Genomic DNA, 18,878 nt, shown 5'->3' with positions numbered 1-18,878 from the left:
CTTATTTTTACATCCCTGCATTTAACCTTCAAAATAGACATCAAAAGGAACAGACATTCCAAACACATTATTACACTCTCACTGATAACAGACACCGGCATTTACTGTATTTTATTTATAGTGAATTTTGGCAGTTGTATCTAACTACAATCACAGTAAAAATATATCCGTTTATCAGAGCGCAAATGTAATTTTTAGGGATATTGATGCATAGCTCATCCGAGAGATAACACCCCTACAGAAAGTGGTATAGTCCACCTTTTGGAAAGCTCAGAGGGTCAGCTACTGAACTACAAAAAAATAAATTCAATGCTAAATGTTAGAATCTAAACACACACAAAAAAAGAAAGAAATATACATTTTTTAACTTCTAGCAGTATTTTTTCTGCTTTTAGAAAATATAACTTCAGATTTCATGATGCAGTGTTTGAAGCTCTAAATTATTATTTATTTATTTCTTAGCAGACGCCCTTATCCAGAGTGACTTACAATTGTTACAAGATATCACATTATACATTATTTCACATTATACAGATATTACATTATCTTACATACAATTAGCCATTTATACAGTTGGGTTTTTACTCGAGCAGTCTAGGTAAAGTACCTTGCTCAAGGGTACAACAGCAGTGTCCCCCACTGGGGATTGAACCCACAACCCTCTGGTCAAGAGTCCAGAGCCCTAACCACTACTCCACACTGCTGCCCTTCAAAAGGTGAGTCAACAGTTCAGCCAATATAATCAGATCTGTCCTTACTAGGAAATAATCTGGAATAGGAGAGGGTCATCTCACACACCCTTGTTTTTTCACTGTAGTTAACAGGCTAGGCGCTTAGGGATTAAAGAGCAAGTGTGAAGAGTAATGGAAACCAAAGCAAACAATTAAAAACATTACCAGCACTGTGCACTGCAGCCCCTGTGAGCAGCTGAATGAGCTGTTGCCATCCTCCAGATTCCCGTAGTGCAACAGGTAGGTCGGTGTTGGAACAGAGACACCCTGACAGTGTAGCTGAGGTCTGCACGGGGGCAACTCAAGAGAAAAACTGCTGTTTGTAGCATTCAATATTCTGGGTTTTTCTGTGTATGCAGCTGGTATCAGACAATTCTTATCTGCAAATAACACACATATATAATAAAAGCAAAAGAAGAGAGTGGTTTTCATGAAGAACATGTTCATCTAATTTACCAAATACTGCACACTAAACTATAAAACCAGAACCACATCACACATCTTTGTTGTGGTACTTTAGAGCAATTAAAGGAAAAAGTCATGGTTCAAGGTGTTTTCAAAACAAACAAAATGTTTGACATTTTAATTGCAATTGGGTGGGGTCAAAGACCAATTTGGCAATAATACGTTGTGTTTTTAACATGGACATACTGATTTCTAAAAAATGGCAGTGTGAAGACTATAATCTACATGCGCTCAATGCACCCTGCAGTTGTTATTGCTTAAATGCCCGTATACTGTTACCTGGGAGAGGCTGCAGGAGTGGGCTGTAGGCCTTAACAGAAACAGGTTTTGTCACAGTAAATAAGGCCATCTGGTTTTCATTTTCTTTTTCTGCTTGATAGATTGTCACATTTTCATCAATAGAGGTAGTCCAATAAATAAACTGCTTATCAACAGTTACTCTGCCAAGGATTTCACCTGTCCAATAGAAATATAAACACATTATACAAGTGTGAGGCTGTGCTTACAAGTAGAAACAGAAAACAATGACATAATATGTATTTTGATTTTCTTTAGTCTACAGATTAAGAAACATTTGTGTGAACTGGGATCAACTTTTAGTTAGGCAACCTGATATTAATGGTTTATTTTGTAGTATTCTATTTCTGTAATTGTATAGATAATAGCCCCCAACAACTGTATTTTCCCCAAGATTAAATCTTTCAATGCAATATACTGCTTTGTGTGTATTTTATCACATATGGTAAACGGCGGTCAAAAGAAAGTACTATGCATGTAAATATGTAGAGAAATATATAGAGAAATAACACCATCACTATTTTTTGGTCACATTAGGGTAGCTTCAGATTACATTAGTGACCACAAGAGTGAGGCTCGAGATTTGGCAAAAAAAACCAAAGTGCCTAAAAATGAGCAAATGCACATTCTTGTGTTCATTAAGTCTAATAAAGCAGGTGTGGTTTTCAAATGTACCACATTCCACTGGCTAAGTGGCTAGCCATATAATATATAGTATTGGTAATAATAATAGATACAGCTGTAACTTACCCGACTGCAAAGGGACTCTAATAACTCTTTTGCACCAACAACCTTCCAGGTCTGTCACCCAGATTTCACCCATTTGAGTAGTGAAAACAACGGTGTCACTTTGTAGGGCTGTTGTATCTAAAGCCATTGTTGCACCTAACTCAATTTTGGTCTCTGTACAGTTGCACTCATTTTTCTTGATTGACAAATGTGTACCATTGCTTTCCACCTGACTTTTAAAAACATGATGCACAGTTTTGTTGGTGAAATCATAGTAAACCATTGTGGTGTCTGCAGCAGAACTGTCAATCCAATAAAGACGACTGTAAGGGAAATAGTAAATAAATAAATACAATTTGTAAAAAAATAAATTAAAAATCTGATTGTGAAATTGCATTCTAATGAATAATGAAGTCTGTATAAATAGACACAAGATCAATCTATCCAAGACATATGTAACTACTTAGAATAGCCTGAATGGTATATCAGCCCATGTATGTTAGTATTTAATTTCACTGCCACCACCATTACTACCTTAATCAACACAAGGCACAATAACAACTGCAGCTACCTGCATTCCATTTACATACCTCAGCAGGGGATACATTGCAAGTGCCAATACAGTACTGTTTAGGTTGACAACTTTTTTCAGCACGTTAGTTTTTAGCTCCAGATCAATTTCAAACAGCAGGGTTGTATTCATTGTTGTGTCCTGTGCAATAAATATACGCCTTCCAATCCAGTCTACTGTCATACATGTTGTTTTAAGGAGCTGGCTATCTTTCAGGACCTTCACACACACAAGAGAATTAAAAACAAATATGCATTACAAATAGCCTGCAGAATAAAAGGTTAGGAATGATTAAAAAAAAAACAAAAAAAAACCTTACTAACCTTGAGTGACAACTTATACTGACAAAGTGTACAGCTTGCTATTATTAACTGTATTGTCTCAATACAATCAAATGCAAAAAGTAGTACCTGGAACTTTGAGCCATCAATTATTTTTGCAGCAAAAAGTATGTCATCTTGTATGTAGTACAGCATACCACTGTCAGCCGTATAGGCCATTAGTGCTGAGTGTACTCTGGCTGGAACATTCTGGACAGTCTTATTGAGGTCAACATCAAAGATGGAAATATAGTGTCCTGTTGCAATCACAATCCTTGGCACAGGTATGAGGACTAAGCAAAAACAAAGAAATGTTAAAACGACAAAGTAATTTTAACGATATTTCAAAATTGATGCTCAAATAATATTGAATTCAAAGCAAGCAAATTAGTAAGCATTTCAAAAGCTTTGAAGGAAAAGTAGGGATCCAGTGTCATCATTTTACACTGCTGGTCTTCAATTGATTGATAAAAGCATTGCCCAAAACAAGGCCTGGGACTTCATACACAAGCTATAAACAAAATCAACAATGACAATAATTACAAGACCTTTTTGAAAAGGGTAAGCGTTTCTCATTGGCAATACACATTAATTGTGAAGGAATGCCTACCTGAAGTGTTAGCTTGAGATGTGTTTGACATCTCTCCTGGACCAACTGAGGTCAAGGCTTGAACCTGGACAATTGAAAAGCCCAATAGGTTACAATTGTTCTTTTTTTTCCTGGGTGCCTACTGCATGAAGGTCCTACCCCCTACTGACAGTGTTTTGGGGTTTTTTTTCCCTTTAACATTCTTAATGTGATGGTTCTAAAGTACATTGTGCTAATTGTGCAGCCTCCATGTAAAATATTCAAAGGAAACAAGCTTTTTTGAAGGAATAATAACTAATCTATATAAAATTCAATAAAATACGGAAGCCTTCCATACCTGAAATAAAACCATGAAACCATGTGGCACACTATTGAGTTTGTGTGATGTTACTGAGGTATTAACTGATTTCCATTGCACGTGTGTGCTGTTGGCTTTACTGTTGTTCCATACAGAATAGTGAACACTGTATTTCACAATAACTCCGTTTTTATATTGAGGAACATCCCATCGAAATTCCACTTGAACATCCTTGGCATCCCCAAAACTGTCATGGGAAGATACAAATATTCTGGGCCTTCTGGGGGCTGATGCCACTGTGCATAAACAAACAGGGAATGAACTTTCAAAGAGCAGCAAATCACAGATACAATAGATACAATTATGAAATGGAAAATACTCAAATCAGGTATTAAGAGAGATAGAATATCAAGGCATTATGGCTACATGACAGTCTGTCTTTGACTTACATGGACTAATTAAAACTATTATTAATGTAACAATGATCCAAATTGATAACATGCTTTAACCACGTCGATTTTGAACAGCTGTTCTAATTAGATGTTTATGATTCATTACCACAGGTCTAAAAGATGTCACAGCACACAGTAAGTATGCTTTAGCTAAAATATTTCAAGTTTTGATTGCGCTGTAAAATAGTATGGCACATTTACTCCTAGGTGTTGATAGGCACCACATGGAAGAAGCTTATTTTTAAAAACAAAGTGGAGCTATAATGTGTCACGTGTCTGGTCAGCGGGTTAGTGTGTATGTAGCTATGTCTGATTTTGCCAGTGCTTGCTAATCTATTAACCAGTTTTAAATTTAAAGCATTTTAGTTTGGGGTTTATTGTTAAAGTTTTCACATGTGCAATACTGTCCTACAATTACTACATGATACTGTGATCATTCTACTGTGTTATGTTAATGAACTATAGCTAAGTTTTAAAACTAAGAGTTGGCAAATGGCTATCGTTAAAGTGTACTGCAGTTAGTAACTCTTTCCAATTACTGATATCTTAAAATTGAAGGGCCATTAAGAACGATAAATATTGTAACTCATTTTTAGAAGGCCTTCTTTGTTGTTGTTGCTGCAGTGACATTGTAGATGCTTTATCTGGTTATTGTAAATTAGATGCTGTTTTAGCAGACACATTTAATTAAGTAAACATGTATTTGAATGTCAAAACTGACTTTTCTTTGTGAACCTGATAAGTGACACATGCCAATTCAAAAACCGTCAAAATCTACCAAGGTAGCAAATCTGCAAATGTAATACCAGCCAGAATTTCCAGTTATATGGTACATAACACTGATCTGTACATTCTACTGTGCCCCAGCATTTGAATAATGCTTTACAGTACATTGATCAGCATGTGATTAAATACATAACCTTTACAGTAAAATATGGTTTACTTACGATATATAATGGTAATTAAACCATATATATGTGTGCATGTATGTGTAATATGCATTGCATATTTAGCAGTAGCCATTAGTAACATTAAAAAAAAAAACATTAATTTCACATTAAATAATATATATATATATAGTTTAATGCTTTGGTCTGTGGAAAAGGTGGCAACCCTACTTACAAAATATATTTAAACAATTGTCTTACCTCCCTCTGGTGTCTGTAACATTGTCATTGTTGTCTGGCCTTTTCCCCAGTAGGTATACGGTGTAATACTTATGTCAAATTTGGTGTGAGGTTGCAAGCCAATAACTTCAAATACTGGTGTTGACAACTCGTTAGGAGGCAGACAATGCTTCTTTGAATGATTCTAGAGATTATAAATAACGGATAAGTTAAATGTACTGATACAGTGAAGAATAATTATGTAAATGTCAGTACCTCATGGGTTTCAAGCTACAGCAAAAATAATTGAAAACTGTTAATCAAAGCATACATTTTCAAATATGTCCTGGACACAACACTGGGGCGCGAAGGTCACCACAATAATTTTTAAATTCAATAAAATCCAAAACCCATCTACAGTATAAAACAATGTTTTTGCATGCAAGGAAATTATGCAGTTTAATTTGTTACATATATATAATGGGAATTGATTTGTTTTTTAATACAAGGATGGTAAAATGCGATTGACGTGTATCTGAGTGTTGTATATCTGAGTGCTGACTGCATTTATCTAAAACAAAGAAGAAATTTCAACTTATCTTTTTACAGATCTAACAGGAGGACAACCCCCACACTAATTTACATCAATTGAGCTGCTTTATGGCAGAACGTGTTATTCAACCTGTAATGATTCCAATATAGTATGCACTGATTGTAACTTGTTAATGGTTGTGTCTTGTATTGCCTGTGTGACAATAAATCTTCATTTCACACATTTGCAGTATCAATTAAGTAATGTGTACCTCATGCAGATGCAGAGTTTCAGATTCCACGCAATAGAAGACAGTACCATATTCAACATTCCTGGAAGCATTCCATACTACCCTTGCAATAGAATAATTCCCTTCAATCCTAATGGATGACATTGGTACTGACTGTGGAATTACAACAGGAGTGGAGACATATCCATCTGAAACAGGATCAAAACATGTAATTTAATAGGATTCCAGTATCCTGTGATAACAGGACATGATACAGTTTCAACAAACAAACATCACAAGGGTTCGGATTACTGCCAAGATACTATCCACTCCCAACCACCCCCCAGACACAATTTATACAGAGTGGATTATATTCTTCCTTAATTTTTATCCCTCAGATTTAAAGACAAATTGAAGTGAACTGCATGCAAACAAGTACCTGGGAGAGGTTTCACTGACACGTGAACAAGTGTGAATGCTCTCAGTTCAGTGGCTGTAAAAAGAGGCACACTACAGCTCTGGTTTACCTCCTGGACAGTAAGAGCATTGCTTCCATCCAACCAGAACAACCGCCCACTATAGAATTGTAATGCATGATGGGATATTCGCAAAGAACTCCATGCTGCAAACTCTGTAACACTGGTGTCCACAAACCTGTTGATATAGAGAATTGAATTGTACTGTATTTCAATGTGTTTTCAAATAATGGTTTAATTAGACCTTATACTAGGGTTGTCACCTTGACAGTTTAGACAGTTTTAGTTTGTTCTTGTCGTAGGTAGATATGTGGGATATTTAAATATGTAAATGATTCAAAATAACCATTTTAAACAACATTTAAAGAGTCTCACCCCTCTCTTAGGAGATTGGCTCTGTACAAGTGTAAATACATGCCGTCCTGCACTATCCAGTACAAGTGGCCTAGATACAGGTCTGATGCAAGCGCAAATATCTAAAATAAGACAGAAAAAAAGCATTATAAAATACAAGGGCTTGGTGTCGCAACAGGAATAAGCACTAGCCTATCAACTCTGGAGGCCTGGATTCAAAGAAACCTTAGGTCTCAGTTTGATGCAGAACTATGAAACACTAAATAGTGGTACATTTAGAAGTACTAAAAGAACCCTTGTACTGTAAATTCAATGTCAGATGTTGCAACTGTGTTTTTCCTGAAGACTTTTTTGTATTTCTAAAATAGCCCTCACTTCTCAGATACTTAGTGAGTTTTAGTTTATTTTAGGTTACTATTATAGTATGTTCTGTAGGGAGAACCAAATTCTTCACATGCTCTGCACCATAGTGGTAAATTACAAACAAACTTTTCACTGATGAAGCCATGAATATACTGAGTCCACAAACACTGGAGAAAGAATTACTAGTGTTTATGAAGAAAACAAAAATGCGTATTTTACAGTTTACCTGTTTATTGGAAAAAAGATGTTGTTCTTGGAAGACTTGGTGCTTTTCACCGTTCATTCTTGCACATTCCACAGTAAGGGCGGTAGTCCAGTATAGAAATGCATTAACAGAATCAACAACCAAATCTATCACCAGATGGCTGACTTGAGCAACCACTTCTGTTTGCATGGAGGTTAGTGGGGTTCTGTAGATCTAAAAAATGTAGAGAGTCTCAAAAGTCACATTTTTTAAAATCTACAACATTATTTAAACTGCAAGTTTCTACCTACCGTTTTTGATGCAAGGCCTGCCCAATACAAGTGTTGTCCCAACCAATCGAAAGCCAAAGAGCCGGCTTGAGGTATACCAGATACCAGAACAACATTAAAGTCTGGTGGCATCATGTGGACTTGTCCTGCTGAGTTACTCCAGAAGATGGTGCTATTGTACCAGTCAATATCTTTAAAAGATGTCAAATGTATTTGTTAGATATACTGTCCTTTACCAAAGTTTGATCAGTTAATTCTGGTCCAGATTGAAACATGCAAGAGAGACAATATTCAGGCTGACTATGTATGATTTTGAGCTTGTAGAATTTCGAGGGTGTTGTAGTTCAGTTAACACTTTCTTTAAATGATTAATATATTCAGATTTAAATGTTAGTAGTTTATATATACTACAGTTACTTTATCAGTTCAATTTTGTTATAAATTAGGATAACATTATCTAATGCGTTACTTGATGTCAGTATGGTTACATGAAAAATTGACAATAAAAATGTAAATTAAAACCCAAGTGAATTGAGGTTCTAGGCAGAACTAGCTTTCTTGTTGGAATGTGTTGCAGTCAACTCAGACCCAAGTAAGAGCAGCCCTGCTTCCTTGTGTGCTTGTTCTCATTTACTTACGTGTTACTTGTTTAATATCAGGAAATATTAAAATTCCAGGATCAAAATGTTCAACTTGGTGTTTCCAAATGCCATCCTTCCCTGCAGCAAGTATGTATGGCTTTTCCTTCACTGTCAAAACAATAGTATCTGCCTTCAATAGTAGACACTACTCAAGTGCATCTTTCCATGTGAAGAACTGGAAATGCTGATTGTTCCAATTGTAGAAATATCTCTCTCATGGCTACCACAAAAAACTACGCTTTACAGCTATGGCCAAGAGTTTTGTATCACCCCTTAGAATTAACTAATTTAGTTTCAAGAACTCAAATGAAACCTGCTGAATAACGTTACATTAACATATTGAATTACATACCTCTTTGTAGTTTTTCCATATACTTAACGAAAAACTGACAAAAATCGAAAAGTGTGACATTCCTAAATCTAACATGAAATACTGTACTACTATTATGGCTTCCGGTAGGCTTTTCTGATATAATTTTATAGTTTCTTTGATTACATGATGTTAAATAAAGATCTAAATTATGTTCATATAGTTGTTTTTTTAAATTATTATTATGTTTCAATCTTAAAATTCTGTACATTGGCTTTTCAATTGTAGTTTTCCCCTTATAAAAGTTTACTGTAAAGCATGGTCAAGGGCCAAAGTATAATTCATTACCAATTGTAATTCTATCCTCAGCTTTAGTCACTTGGACATTCTTTCTACAGAGAAATAGTATGAGTATGTATAGTATATCAAATAGAACTCATACAGTATTTACACACTTTGTTTTGTAAATCCACCCTACCTTCTCTCAGTGTAGTTCCCTCAAAGGCCTTTGACCATGGGCTTCTTCCTCCTGGAGACTCAGCCTGGACTGTAAAGCTGTATTTAGTGGACGTGTTCAGTCCCCTGACTGTGAACATGGTGTCAACTACAGACTTGTACTCATGGTCTACAGAGAAGTGCTCTGCAGAAACTCTCACAGTATAGGTCCAATTCTGCCAAGCAGCAGGACCTGGAGAACATTAAACTAACTTAGTCTTTGGGCAAGATTATGAAAGGACACCATTTCAGACGTAATGCCTAGATCAATAATGCATATGCTGTAGACTACTTGTGACCATATAGATTTAATGAGCAGCTCACCATTTTAAATTAGTCCCATAATCTCCTTCAGCTCTCAATAAAATAGTAATTTACATAGTTATTTTGGTTGTCAAAAAAGAAAGATTTCCCTGTACAATTAAAAGTATGGACATTTAGCAGATCTTCGTCCAAAACTGACTGCCATCATCCTGTTTAAGTCACTGTCCAACAAGGAAGGAAAATGTATCATTGCAACCGCTTTCCATGTGTAACCACCATTGGATTATTTCATTTGGTATGACCCTATACTGTAGTATTGTATTTGATTGTCACTGAACCTTAACATAGGGAACGTGACTTCCCTCATTTAGAGAAAAAAACACTTTGAAAAATGGTTAGGGCATCTAGGTAGTATGATTAAAATATGAATAGAAACAAGAAAAATCAAAACAAGAATTTACAAGAGTTAATTTTGAAATATATATATATTTATTTTTGCATATGGTTTAAAAATGGGCACACTGTACTTACTTGCTCTTATTCTAGGTTCAGGTTTTTCCCAGTTCAGGGCAGCAATGTCAGATCCAAACAATGACTTAAGTTGTTTAGGGCGCAAGGGAACTGGATACGGCTGACTGGATTCACTAAAAAACTGTAGGTTATCAAACCCAAATTTTTCTATTTGAGTTTCATCACAGCCCACCATGTATGTATTATAAAAAAAACAACCACTGTACTGCGTCTCGTGGAACACTTCCTCTGCGTTTGTGATCATGAAGTGGTCGGCTTCATACGCAAGACTTACAACTGTGTTTATACTGCCCACTGGAGGTCGGATGGTGTAGAACGAGGACCCGTCCAGAAAGACAGATGAGATGGATCTGTCAGTGTCATTAAAATATATCAATCTCTTTGACCTGTAGCCTACAACAAAGTCTTGCATGGAGTCACTTCTCACAACGAGGGTGATATTCTTACTTAATGCAGACGACTCTGGGAGGTTCATTTTGTAAATCCCTTCATCCATAAGTAAGAAGATATACCTTTAAAAAAAGTTTTGTTTAGAAATTAAGGCAGAAGTGGATGTGAATAAAAAATCTACTGTTTAAAACTTTCATCAGCTCTACATAAAAATGACAGTACTCAGAGGCAGCCATATATGGACATTTTCATGTTTCAAATATTTATTGGTGTACAGACACATTTGTTTCTATCATAAAAGAGGTTTGCGTCCTGGTTTATAATTAATAATACCATTAGAAAGATAAAGTAAATCAATTACAAGGCTGAAAGACAATATACATTTATTATCTTAAATGACGCCAGCACTATTAATGATCCAAATGTACATAATCTGGGGTAAGTGAAGGTCACATCAGCAATGCTACTGTAGAATGGAATGAAGGCAAGGTATAATAAAGTAGAACACTTTCACTATACATGAGGATCTAAAAAGACATTGTCATATTGCAATCAAAGTGCAATATAAAATGGATTTGATATACATTTATTATGGGTATATTCAATGAATGACTGAGTGTCTACTGCATGTCATGTTATTGGACATACTCACCCATTATAAGGATCTGCAATAATTCTTTTTGGAGAACCTCTATGATAAGGAGTGATATCTTCTGGGCTGCTACAGTTTTTTAAAGTACAGAGGAACATCTACATTCACAAAACCAACAAAAAGAAATAGTCAGAAACCTTTTTTTTCTTAATAAAAAAGCATGTTCTACTATATCATTTGTAGTTCTCCCAAACTGCTCAAGTTAACATCTCTTATACAACAAGAAAAACCCTACACACAGCACATTAACTTAATAATGTACTGGAATTTCGATAACATATGATTCTTTTCTTATACACGATTTATATAATTAAAAAATAGAAAATGTTGCTGAATGCACTTCAGAAACATCACAGATACACAGTGACTATTCGGGCCTCTTCTAAAATGACATACAACAGAGGTAATACCGGTAATGAGTCGTATTCAGAAAGCTTCAACCCAAGGAGTTCATTTAAGATCTTTTTTTTTTTCTTTGTGAAATGGGTCCAATATTACAAAAGGCCATTTGAATTTTAAGGCTGTACCTTTCGATCCATGACAAAGTATAACTTCTGGTAAAGCCAATCCACTGATATTGCTGTGATCTGTTCAGAACCAACATACACCGTTTTAAGATCAACAGTGTTAGACAACTTGAGAGCTCCCTTGACCCAAATACGATTCCCCTCAGTGAAATAAATTTGCTTGAAGTAGTAATTCACAGCTATTCCTGGAATACAAGTCAACAAGGTATAGTTTGTGACAGATGCCTCTTAACACCCTTTTTATAAAAAAAAAAAAAAAAAAAAAAAAAAAAAAAACTATAATAATTTAAAGTAAAAAGACATTTTTTTGGGCCTATAATTTCTATGTAAACCAACATCAGGTACAGTTTACACAATAAATCATATTTATGAATAGGTCACAAAATAAATGCACTCACTTGATACTTGATACTACTACAGATTAGTTAACAGAGCACAGTAAACGTTCACGTTCTTGGGGAGACTCACTGTACACTGTATATTATACATGACCACCATATTAAAAGAATGCTTGAGAGCACTGAAGAAAATCAATCATTCCAAATAATCAAAGGGAGGGATAACATGCATGTGGATGTTTGGCACGTTCTGAATCAACTTCATTTTGCTGTGGTTGTTGTTCAAAATTGATTTGATCAACGTGAACTGATATTATGGTGAAACATCGATTTTTATTATGTGTGGCTAAAATGACACACACAATACAACGAATGGCTGCTCTTGTCAGTTCAAGTAGGTGCTTTATAAAATAAAGATTATTATTATTATTATTATTATTATTATTATTATTATTATTATTATTATTATTATTATTATTATTATAGTGAATGGAAGTGAATGACATAAGATTTATGGAACTATTTTGTTAGCTACAATAACTTTAATCTAACGTACCCGTTATATTGCTCTGTACTAAGTTAGCTGGAAGGCAATCTGCTGCTGATACCAAATCTTCTACAACCGTACTCCTCAAAGAATCCATTCGGGACAGAAACAGCCATTGCGCTTCAACTTGTGCTGGAACAAAAAAAAAAAACTAGATGTGTGTAAACGTGTATATAAACAATATGTGGGTATAACCAGTGCTTTAAATGAAGACATTTTAAAAGACCTTCACACACGCCTTGATGCATGTACAGTAGGACTTATGGTGGGGTCCTGGCAAGTTAATCTGGTGTGGTTGCAGGATAAATGGACTTCAATAGTGTAAACGTGAAAATCCGGGGTCTACAGAAAAATAATGAGGGTGAGGCAAGAAAATGTTTGCTTCTTGGCTGTTCCACCTTTAAAATAACACTGAACTCAACATAAACCACAATAGTTAAAACAGTGTGGTCTATTCCTGACCAATGACAATCGGCCCTTGTTACTATGCTTGTATCTGTGCATATTTTGTTTTATATTTGTCATATTTTACCATATTGAAACCTTAAATCAAGGAGATCTAACTAAAATTTGAAAATCAATTCTGTTGAATTTTTTTCAGTTCTTTGCTTATATTTTATACTTTAATTTGTAATGTGCAGATATTTCAAAAGACAATGCTGTAGATGAAATGTTCCTGCAGCTTCTCGGTAATCACTTCATGTATTGTAACTCAGATTCACTCCAATGGTCTAGCTACAGTCAGACCATGTAAACTACTGCAAGAAGTTTATAGCAACTAAGGTACCAGGATGCAGCATTCTGTCTATAGTGGTGCAGTTCAAATATCTGCACCCTGATAACATACAGAAAACAAGTGAGAAACCAAAATATTGTTAGCACAATAAAAAGGGGGATCAGTAATAATGTAAATAAAACTAATAAAAAGTTCTGACTGTAAAAGCTTGGTTAGCACTAGAATGTCCCATGGAGAGTTTCAACAGTGTACCATACTTTAATAAAAAGTTCTGACTGTAAAAGCTTGGTTAGCACTAGAATGTCCCATGAAGAGTTTCAATTATTTTCTTCAGTAATTCGGGAAATCCAGTATTGAACTACCTACGTTCCAATGCTGGCGTTGTGATGTTCATTTCTGCGCCAGGCCCTTCCCCCTCTGTATTCACAGCCGCAATAGTTAACCTGGGATTAGAAAGAAATGTGTGAAGCTGCTGTTTCGCTTGTGTCCGCAGGACTTTGAGCTTGTTTCACTGACCAAGCTATTGCACAGTTTGTTTTTTATTTTAAAATGATAATAACATTAGGAACCATTTGTGTGAATGCATATTTTTAACTGGAGCAGAAACTTGTTTATTTCAAATGTAGTACATTAAAGATGCCCAGTTATTATGAGCCAGAAAGTCTTCAAATGTGCTGACTAACACAGCATGCGCAACTGAAGTTAACTTGGTCAACACTTTTTGTTTTTTAATTAGTTACAAAAAAACATCCAACTGGAACCCAACCACCAACTAACTTTTAGAGTTCTTCATGCAGTATTAAAGTACACCGAAACTAAATGGGAGTGGACAGATAAGGTACAGGGGGCTGACAGTGCCACAAGCCAGCATTCTTGCAAACATTGTATGAAAAAAAAGTATAACTAATGAAATCAAATGAATGGAAATGAAAGATGTTGAGTGACTCCTTTGCTATAACTGGAGTAAAAGAGATAGATACCCCGGATAGGTCGAATGGAGAGAAAGCAATAACACTATGGGAAGACATTGGGCTATCAGAAAATCAGTAACCTACTGTTGTAAAAAAATAATATATAGCTATCAGTATCATGAAAACAAATAACTAGGGTCAAAATCCAACAGTATGTCCTGACGATAACACTCTTAATAACCTGCTAAAGAATGTCAATAGCATCTGTTAATCACAAGCAATTCTGTAGAGATGCATAAAAACTAGGAACAGGATCCCGGAGATGCAAGTGGAATGTCACATCAGATTGAACGGTTTGTAAATATTAACTAAAATCTATGTCCAGGTTAAGATATTGTAGCAGTGAAATGGTTATTTTTACTGGACACCACCTGTACTGAAACTTTACTGAGGGAATCATAATACAACGGTGTACCAAATTGTAAGACTCAAGAGTGTACTTTCTCCATACCCAAGAAAGATATATCCTCTTGCGATCGAAAGAAATTGAGGATTGAGACCCAAAGAAAATACTGTAAATTAGCAAGCAAGATTTATATAACCCAGCGAATAGGACGTCAGTACTCCTACCATCTTAGGTCACAGGTCAAAGTGAATTGTACTGAGGAATTTCCATAATACTGTAAATATGAAGTCAGCATCTGAAATGGTTTATGAGATATTGGCAGTTGACGTAGAGGGAGTGGGTTTAAATGAACATATTGGCTCTTCAAGCTACACTGTTTAAATGCATCAAAATACTATGAGATTGAGATGTTGAAATGTTACAAATAATGATAAAAAAAATCTGTTTAAAAATCTGCTTCTACTGGAAGTTATCTGCAATTGAATATTAAAACAGATTACCTGTAAGTGGTGTTGGCTGTTGTTGGGAAAAATAGCATTTGGAGTTCATTGCTCCCTGCAGCCCGGTGTAACTCCTGCTTTACGCTAATGAGCTTTAAATTATACCCAACAATTGATCCTCCAGGGAAAGGAGGGGGAGACCAGCTGACTTCCACAGTCTCCGGGGTCAAGCTCTCCACATTCTAGAATACAGGAGCACTAGAAGGAACTGTAAAAAAGGAGGGTGCTAAACTATTTAAGTTGCTAAGTTGCAGCATCTCCCAATCATGCTCCATTTCACACTAAAATGTTATTTTTGGGTGAATGTTTACTACAGCCTTCCATAGTTCATGGACAGTGCATCTTCAAAAACACTGTTGACTTACCAATTTGTTTACATTACTTACAGCTGTTTCAGCTGCAGGCACACAAACGTCCTCCCAACTTGAAGGTATCTGGACACTAAATTAAATATCAACTGACAACTCATAGCCACTAAAAATGATTGCAAACAGCAATGAAACAGAAGGGAAGAGTAAGTTGTCATTACCCTTTATAAGGGACTTTTAATGTAATAACTGTATTAACAGATGATGTTTTAACTTGACACTGTAGTATGTTAACTCAAGCATTGCATGTTTAGTTGTAAAAGTAACATTAAAAAAAAAACACAATAACACCACCTGCTGTTATATTTACAACAAACATAAAAAACTGTTGCAAATATTTGCAATCTTTCTTCTAAATATGAAATTTATGAAAATAATGTTTGCAAATATTCTTTAGAGAGATGCTTCCTGTTCTCTCTGACTGCATATAATGTGTGTAAATATTTGTTTTTAATCTCCGTATTTATATATTTTAGCATTTTAATTAAATTGGTGACTGTTAAACAGAAGCACAATGGGCTCAATTTCGATCACATGGCAAGGCACTAACGTTAAGTGATTTTGGTACTGTGTTGCCCTAAATGTTTGCACCTGCCCTACTGCCAAGTGTCCGACAAAAGTTTGGGGAGTTTTCACCTAAGCAATTTTGAAGATGGGATCAAAGTTTGCCTTTGCGATCCAAACAAATGCTATTGGAGGGAAGCTACTGAACAACACAAAGCAGCTAGTGAGGGATACAATGTTAAAACAGTTTGTTAAAGAGTTGAATGTAGCATGAGCAGTATAACACTTCACTGCTATATTGAAATGATATTTCAGATACAACACACACTTGTGCTCCACACATTTACAGTACAGTGTACATTTCAAATTACAGATTAAAGTTTTGTTTTTTTTTTCTAAAATATGTTTTTGTTTCATATAAATCTATTTTTTTATACAGCAACAATAACGTTCATTACATTCCCTGCTGTATACAGTTTCTGCACTGTACCCAATATAAGCTGCCGTGGTGGAATGTTTCCTATAATGGAAATAAATAATATTTTTTTTATTATTGAAAAACCACAGACAACTCATGCCCACTAGAAGTATTCCACATTAAAATTAAAGTCTGTTTCCCTTGATTTGCTAACTCTTTCTCTCCCACTTTCCATGAATTGGCCAGTGCTAGATAAATCATGCCAGTGTTTAGTCAAAATCACAATATGTGAGAGATGGCTGCATGCATGAGGCTGGACACACATCGAGTTTCCACATTGCATTCACTTTATTGAATTAGACCCAATATGTTAGCACAGAAAGTCTACAATAAATCAAGGAATTACTTCTATTTAGTTATTTGTTTTATTTTGTTTCCACGCTAAGAATTGAATATATCATATCACATTTATCAATAGGATATGATTATCAGTGTTGAAAAATGAAGAATTAATTGTTTTAGTTTTTGTTAGCCAATTACATTTGGTCTACTCTATTTATTTTTCAAATGTTACATACTCGAAATCACTTTCCAGCATTCTTATTCTTTTATTTTGGTATTTTAGTCATATGAAAGCAAACTCACTAATGTCACTGAATTTTTCCTTTTAAAAAAAAATGTATACATTCATGAATCTATTCCTGGACTCTCTTTCTAGAAGACATTCAAGTGACTTCACTAAGCTTTTCTCTTTTTTTTTATATGCACAATTAACACATACCATTATTAAGTTTATGTACACGGATAAACAGGTGAGATACTGTATGTTATTTGGGAAACTAAAATTAAAACTGTACTCTGAAGCATGGTAAAGTTAATCATTTGATTTTACTTATGTACTGTGGAGAACGCAACAAGCAGAGAGCTGCTGTACTTGCCGAGTCAGGAGCATGCAAGCAGTGTGGTTTGAAATGCACTGGATACTGTTGTACATGAAAACTGTAGAAATTGAGAAAAGAAGAAAGTGAAAATGTTCTAAAGAACACCGATGCTCATACAAATTAAAAAAAAGGATAATTGATATTAATTTTACCTCCATAAGCAGTAGTTGTGTATGTGGCGCTTTGTGGGGAATACAGCATTAGTTGGGATGTTATTATCCAAACTACTCTGAACTGGTACTCTGTGCCAGGCAGGAGGTTACTCACAGTGTACGAGAAGCCACACACACACTGCAACACCAAAAAAAGCAAACCAGAGAATAAACAGAATTGAGTCTGATATTTCTGGTGGGCCAAAGCATAGATTAAAACTCATGTATTTTAGATGAATCCCTATAAACATTGACATCAAGCATACAGTTTTATCATGAAATGTGAATGACCTAAGTTCACATTTCATGACATGGACAGTACATTTAACTGTATGGGTCCTTATTTCAACTGTTGTTTTTTTTTGTTTTTTTTACCTCAGTTGATCTCCAGGCTCGTGGCTGGTTTGAGTATGTCCACTGAGGAACATACTGCACAACCGAGACATTTGCTGGCCCCCACTTAAGAGTCACATTATGACTGCTGATAGCCGATGCAAATGGGGCTGTAGGGCTATTAAATACATCTGGAAAGACAAAAGGTTTACTCAAAAGAAAGTAAAAAAAAGTTAAATTAGTTTAAGACCTACTGCAAAACCAACTGAAAACACACACACATCAGCCAGAGGATGTGCACAGACTTTCACTTCTCCTGAGTTGTTGTGGGGAGTTGCTGCAATCACTTAAAACATACCAAGTATAGCAGCACCACAAGTTTCCTCTGCATCGCTGCATCCAGAATCATCACAGTAATCCTTCTGAAAATAAATGAAATAAATGAAAACCATAACCATCTAAGCAATGCTTGCAGTAAACAGGAAGTTGTGAATGTCATTACTAATATGTTTTTCTTTTTATTTCTTGTGTTTATTTGTTGCTTTCAGGAAATCCTGCCTTATTTACTGCCACTGGTATTCATACTGATTACAAAAACTATATCACAGACAGCTCTCAAAGATTACTCTTGAACTACTTATTCCCTATTGGGATGACTGGAATACAGTAGTGCAAAATGTAAAATTTCATAATCACAATCTCCCTCAACTCAGTTGAACAAACAGCAGTGCAGACTAGAAGACCAGGGATGGCAGGAACCTACCTCAGAAGACTTACCTCTTAATTTATGATTGGATGCATTTGGGCTTGTATGCAAACTGATGTATATTCTATTTTACATATGCAGACTGTACAAGGGCCAGTTATTAAATAGGGCTCTCGTTTCTGTAACCAGCAAGTAGTTCCATGTTAGTTACTTACCAGACAT

General features: G+C 35.3%; 1 protein-coding gene across 1 annotated transcript in view; it reads right to left on the bottom strand.

Annotated features, from left to right (window-relative positions):
• The window catches only part of ros1 (c-ros oncogene 1, receptor tyrosine kinase), a 44,338-nt gene extending 25,460 nt beyond the window's left edge, over positions 1–18,878 (bottom strand). Inside the window, 23 exon segments of the mRNA XM_059024792.1 lie at positions 897–1,111; positions 1,476–1,652; positions 2,244–2,524; positions 2,813–3,012; positions 3,204–3,406; positions 3,724–3,787; positions 4,154–4,296; positions 5,601–5,763; positions 6,362–6,528; positions 6,759–6,973; positions 7,171–7,271; positions 7,739–7,930; positions 8,008–8,177; positions 9,416–9,625; positions 10,228–10,739; positions 11,270–11,367; positions 11,797–11,981; positions 12,691–12,813; positions 13,784–13,860; positions 15,235–15,442; positions 17,618–17,756; positions 17,993–18,141; positions 18,872–18,878. Coding sequence (XP_058880775.1) covers positions 897–1,111; positions 1,476–1,652; positions 2,244–2,524; positions 2,813–3,012; positions 3,204–3,406; positions 3,724–3,787; positions 4,154–4,296; positions 5,601–5,763; positions 6,362–6,528; positions 6,759–6,973; positions 7,171–7,271; positions 7,739–7,930; positions 8,008–8,177; positions 9,416–9,625; positions 10,228–10,739; positions 11,270–11,367; positions 11,797–11,981; positions 12,691–12,813; positions 13,784–13,860; positions 15,235–15,442; positions 17,618–17,756; positions 17,993–18,141; positions 18,872–18,878 — 3,999 coding nt within the window.

Source organism: Acipenser ruthenus, chromosome 5 (genome assembly GCF_902713425.1).
Source record: "Acipenser ruthenus chromosome 5, fAciRut3.2 maternal haplotype, whole genome shotgun sequence".
NCBI lineage: Eukaryota > Metazoa > Chordata > Actinopteri > Acipenseriformes > Acipenseridae > Acipenser > Acipenser ruthenus.
The sequence above is the reverse complement of the archived record's forward strand: the minus strand, read 5'-3'. Positions and strand labels throughout refer to the sequence as shown.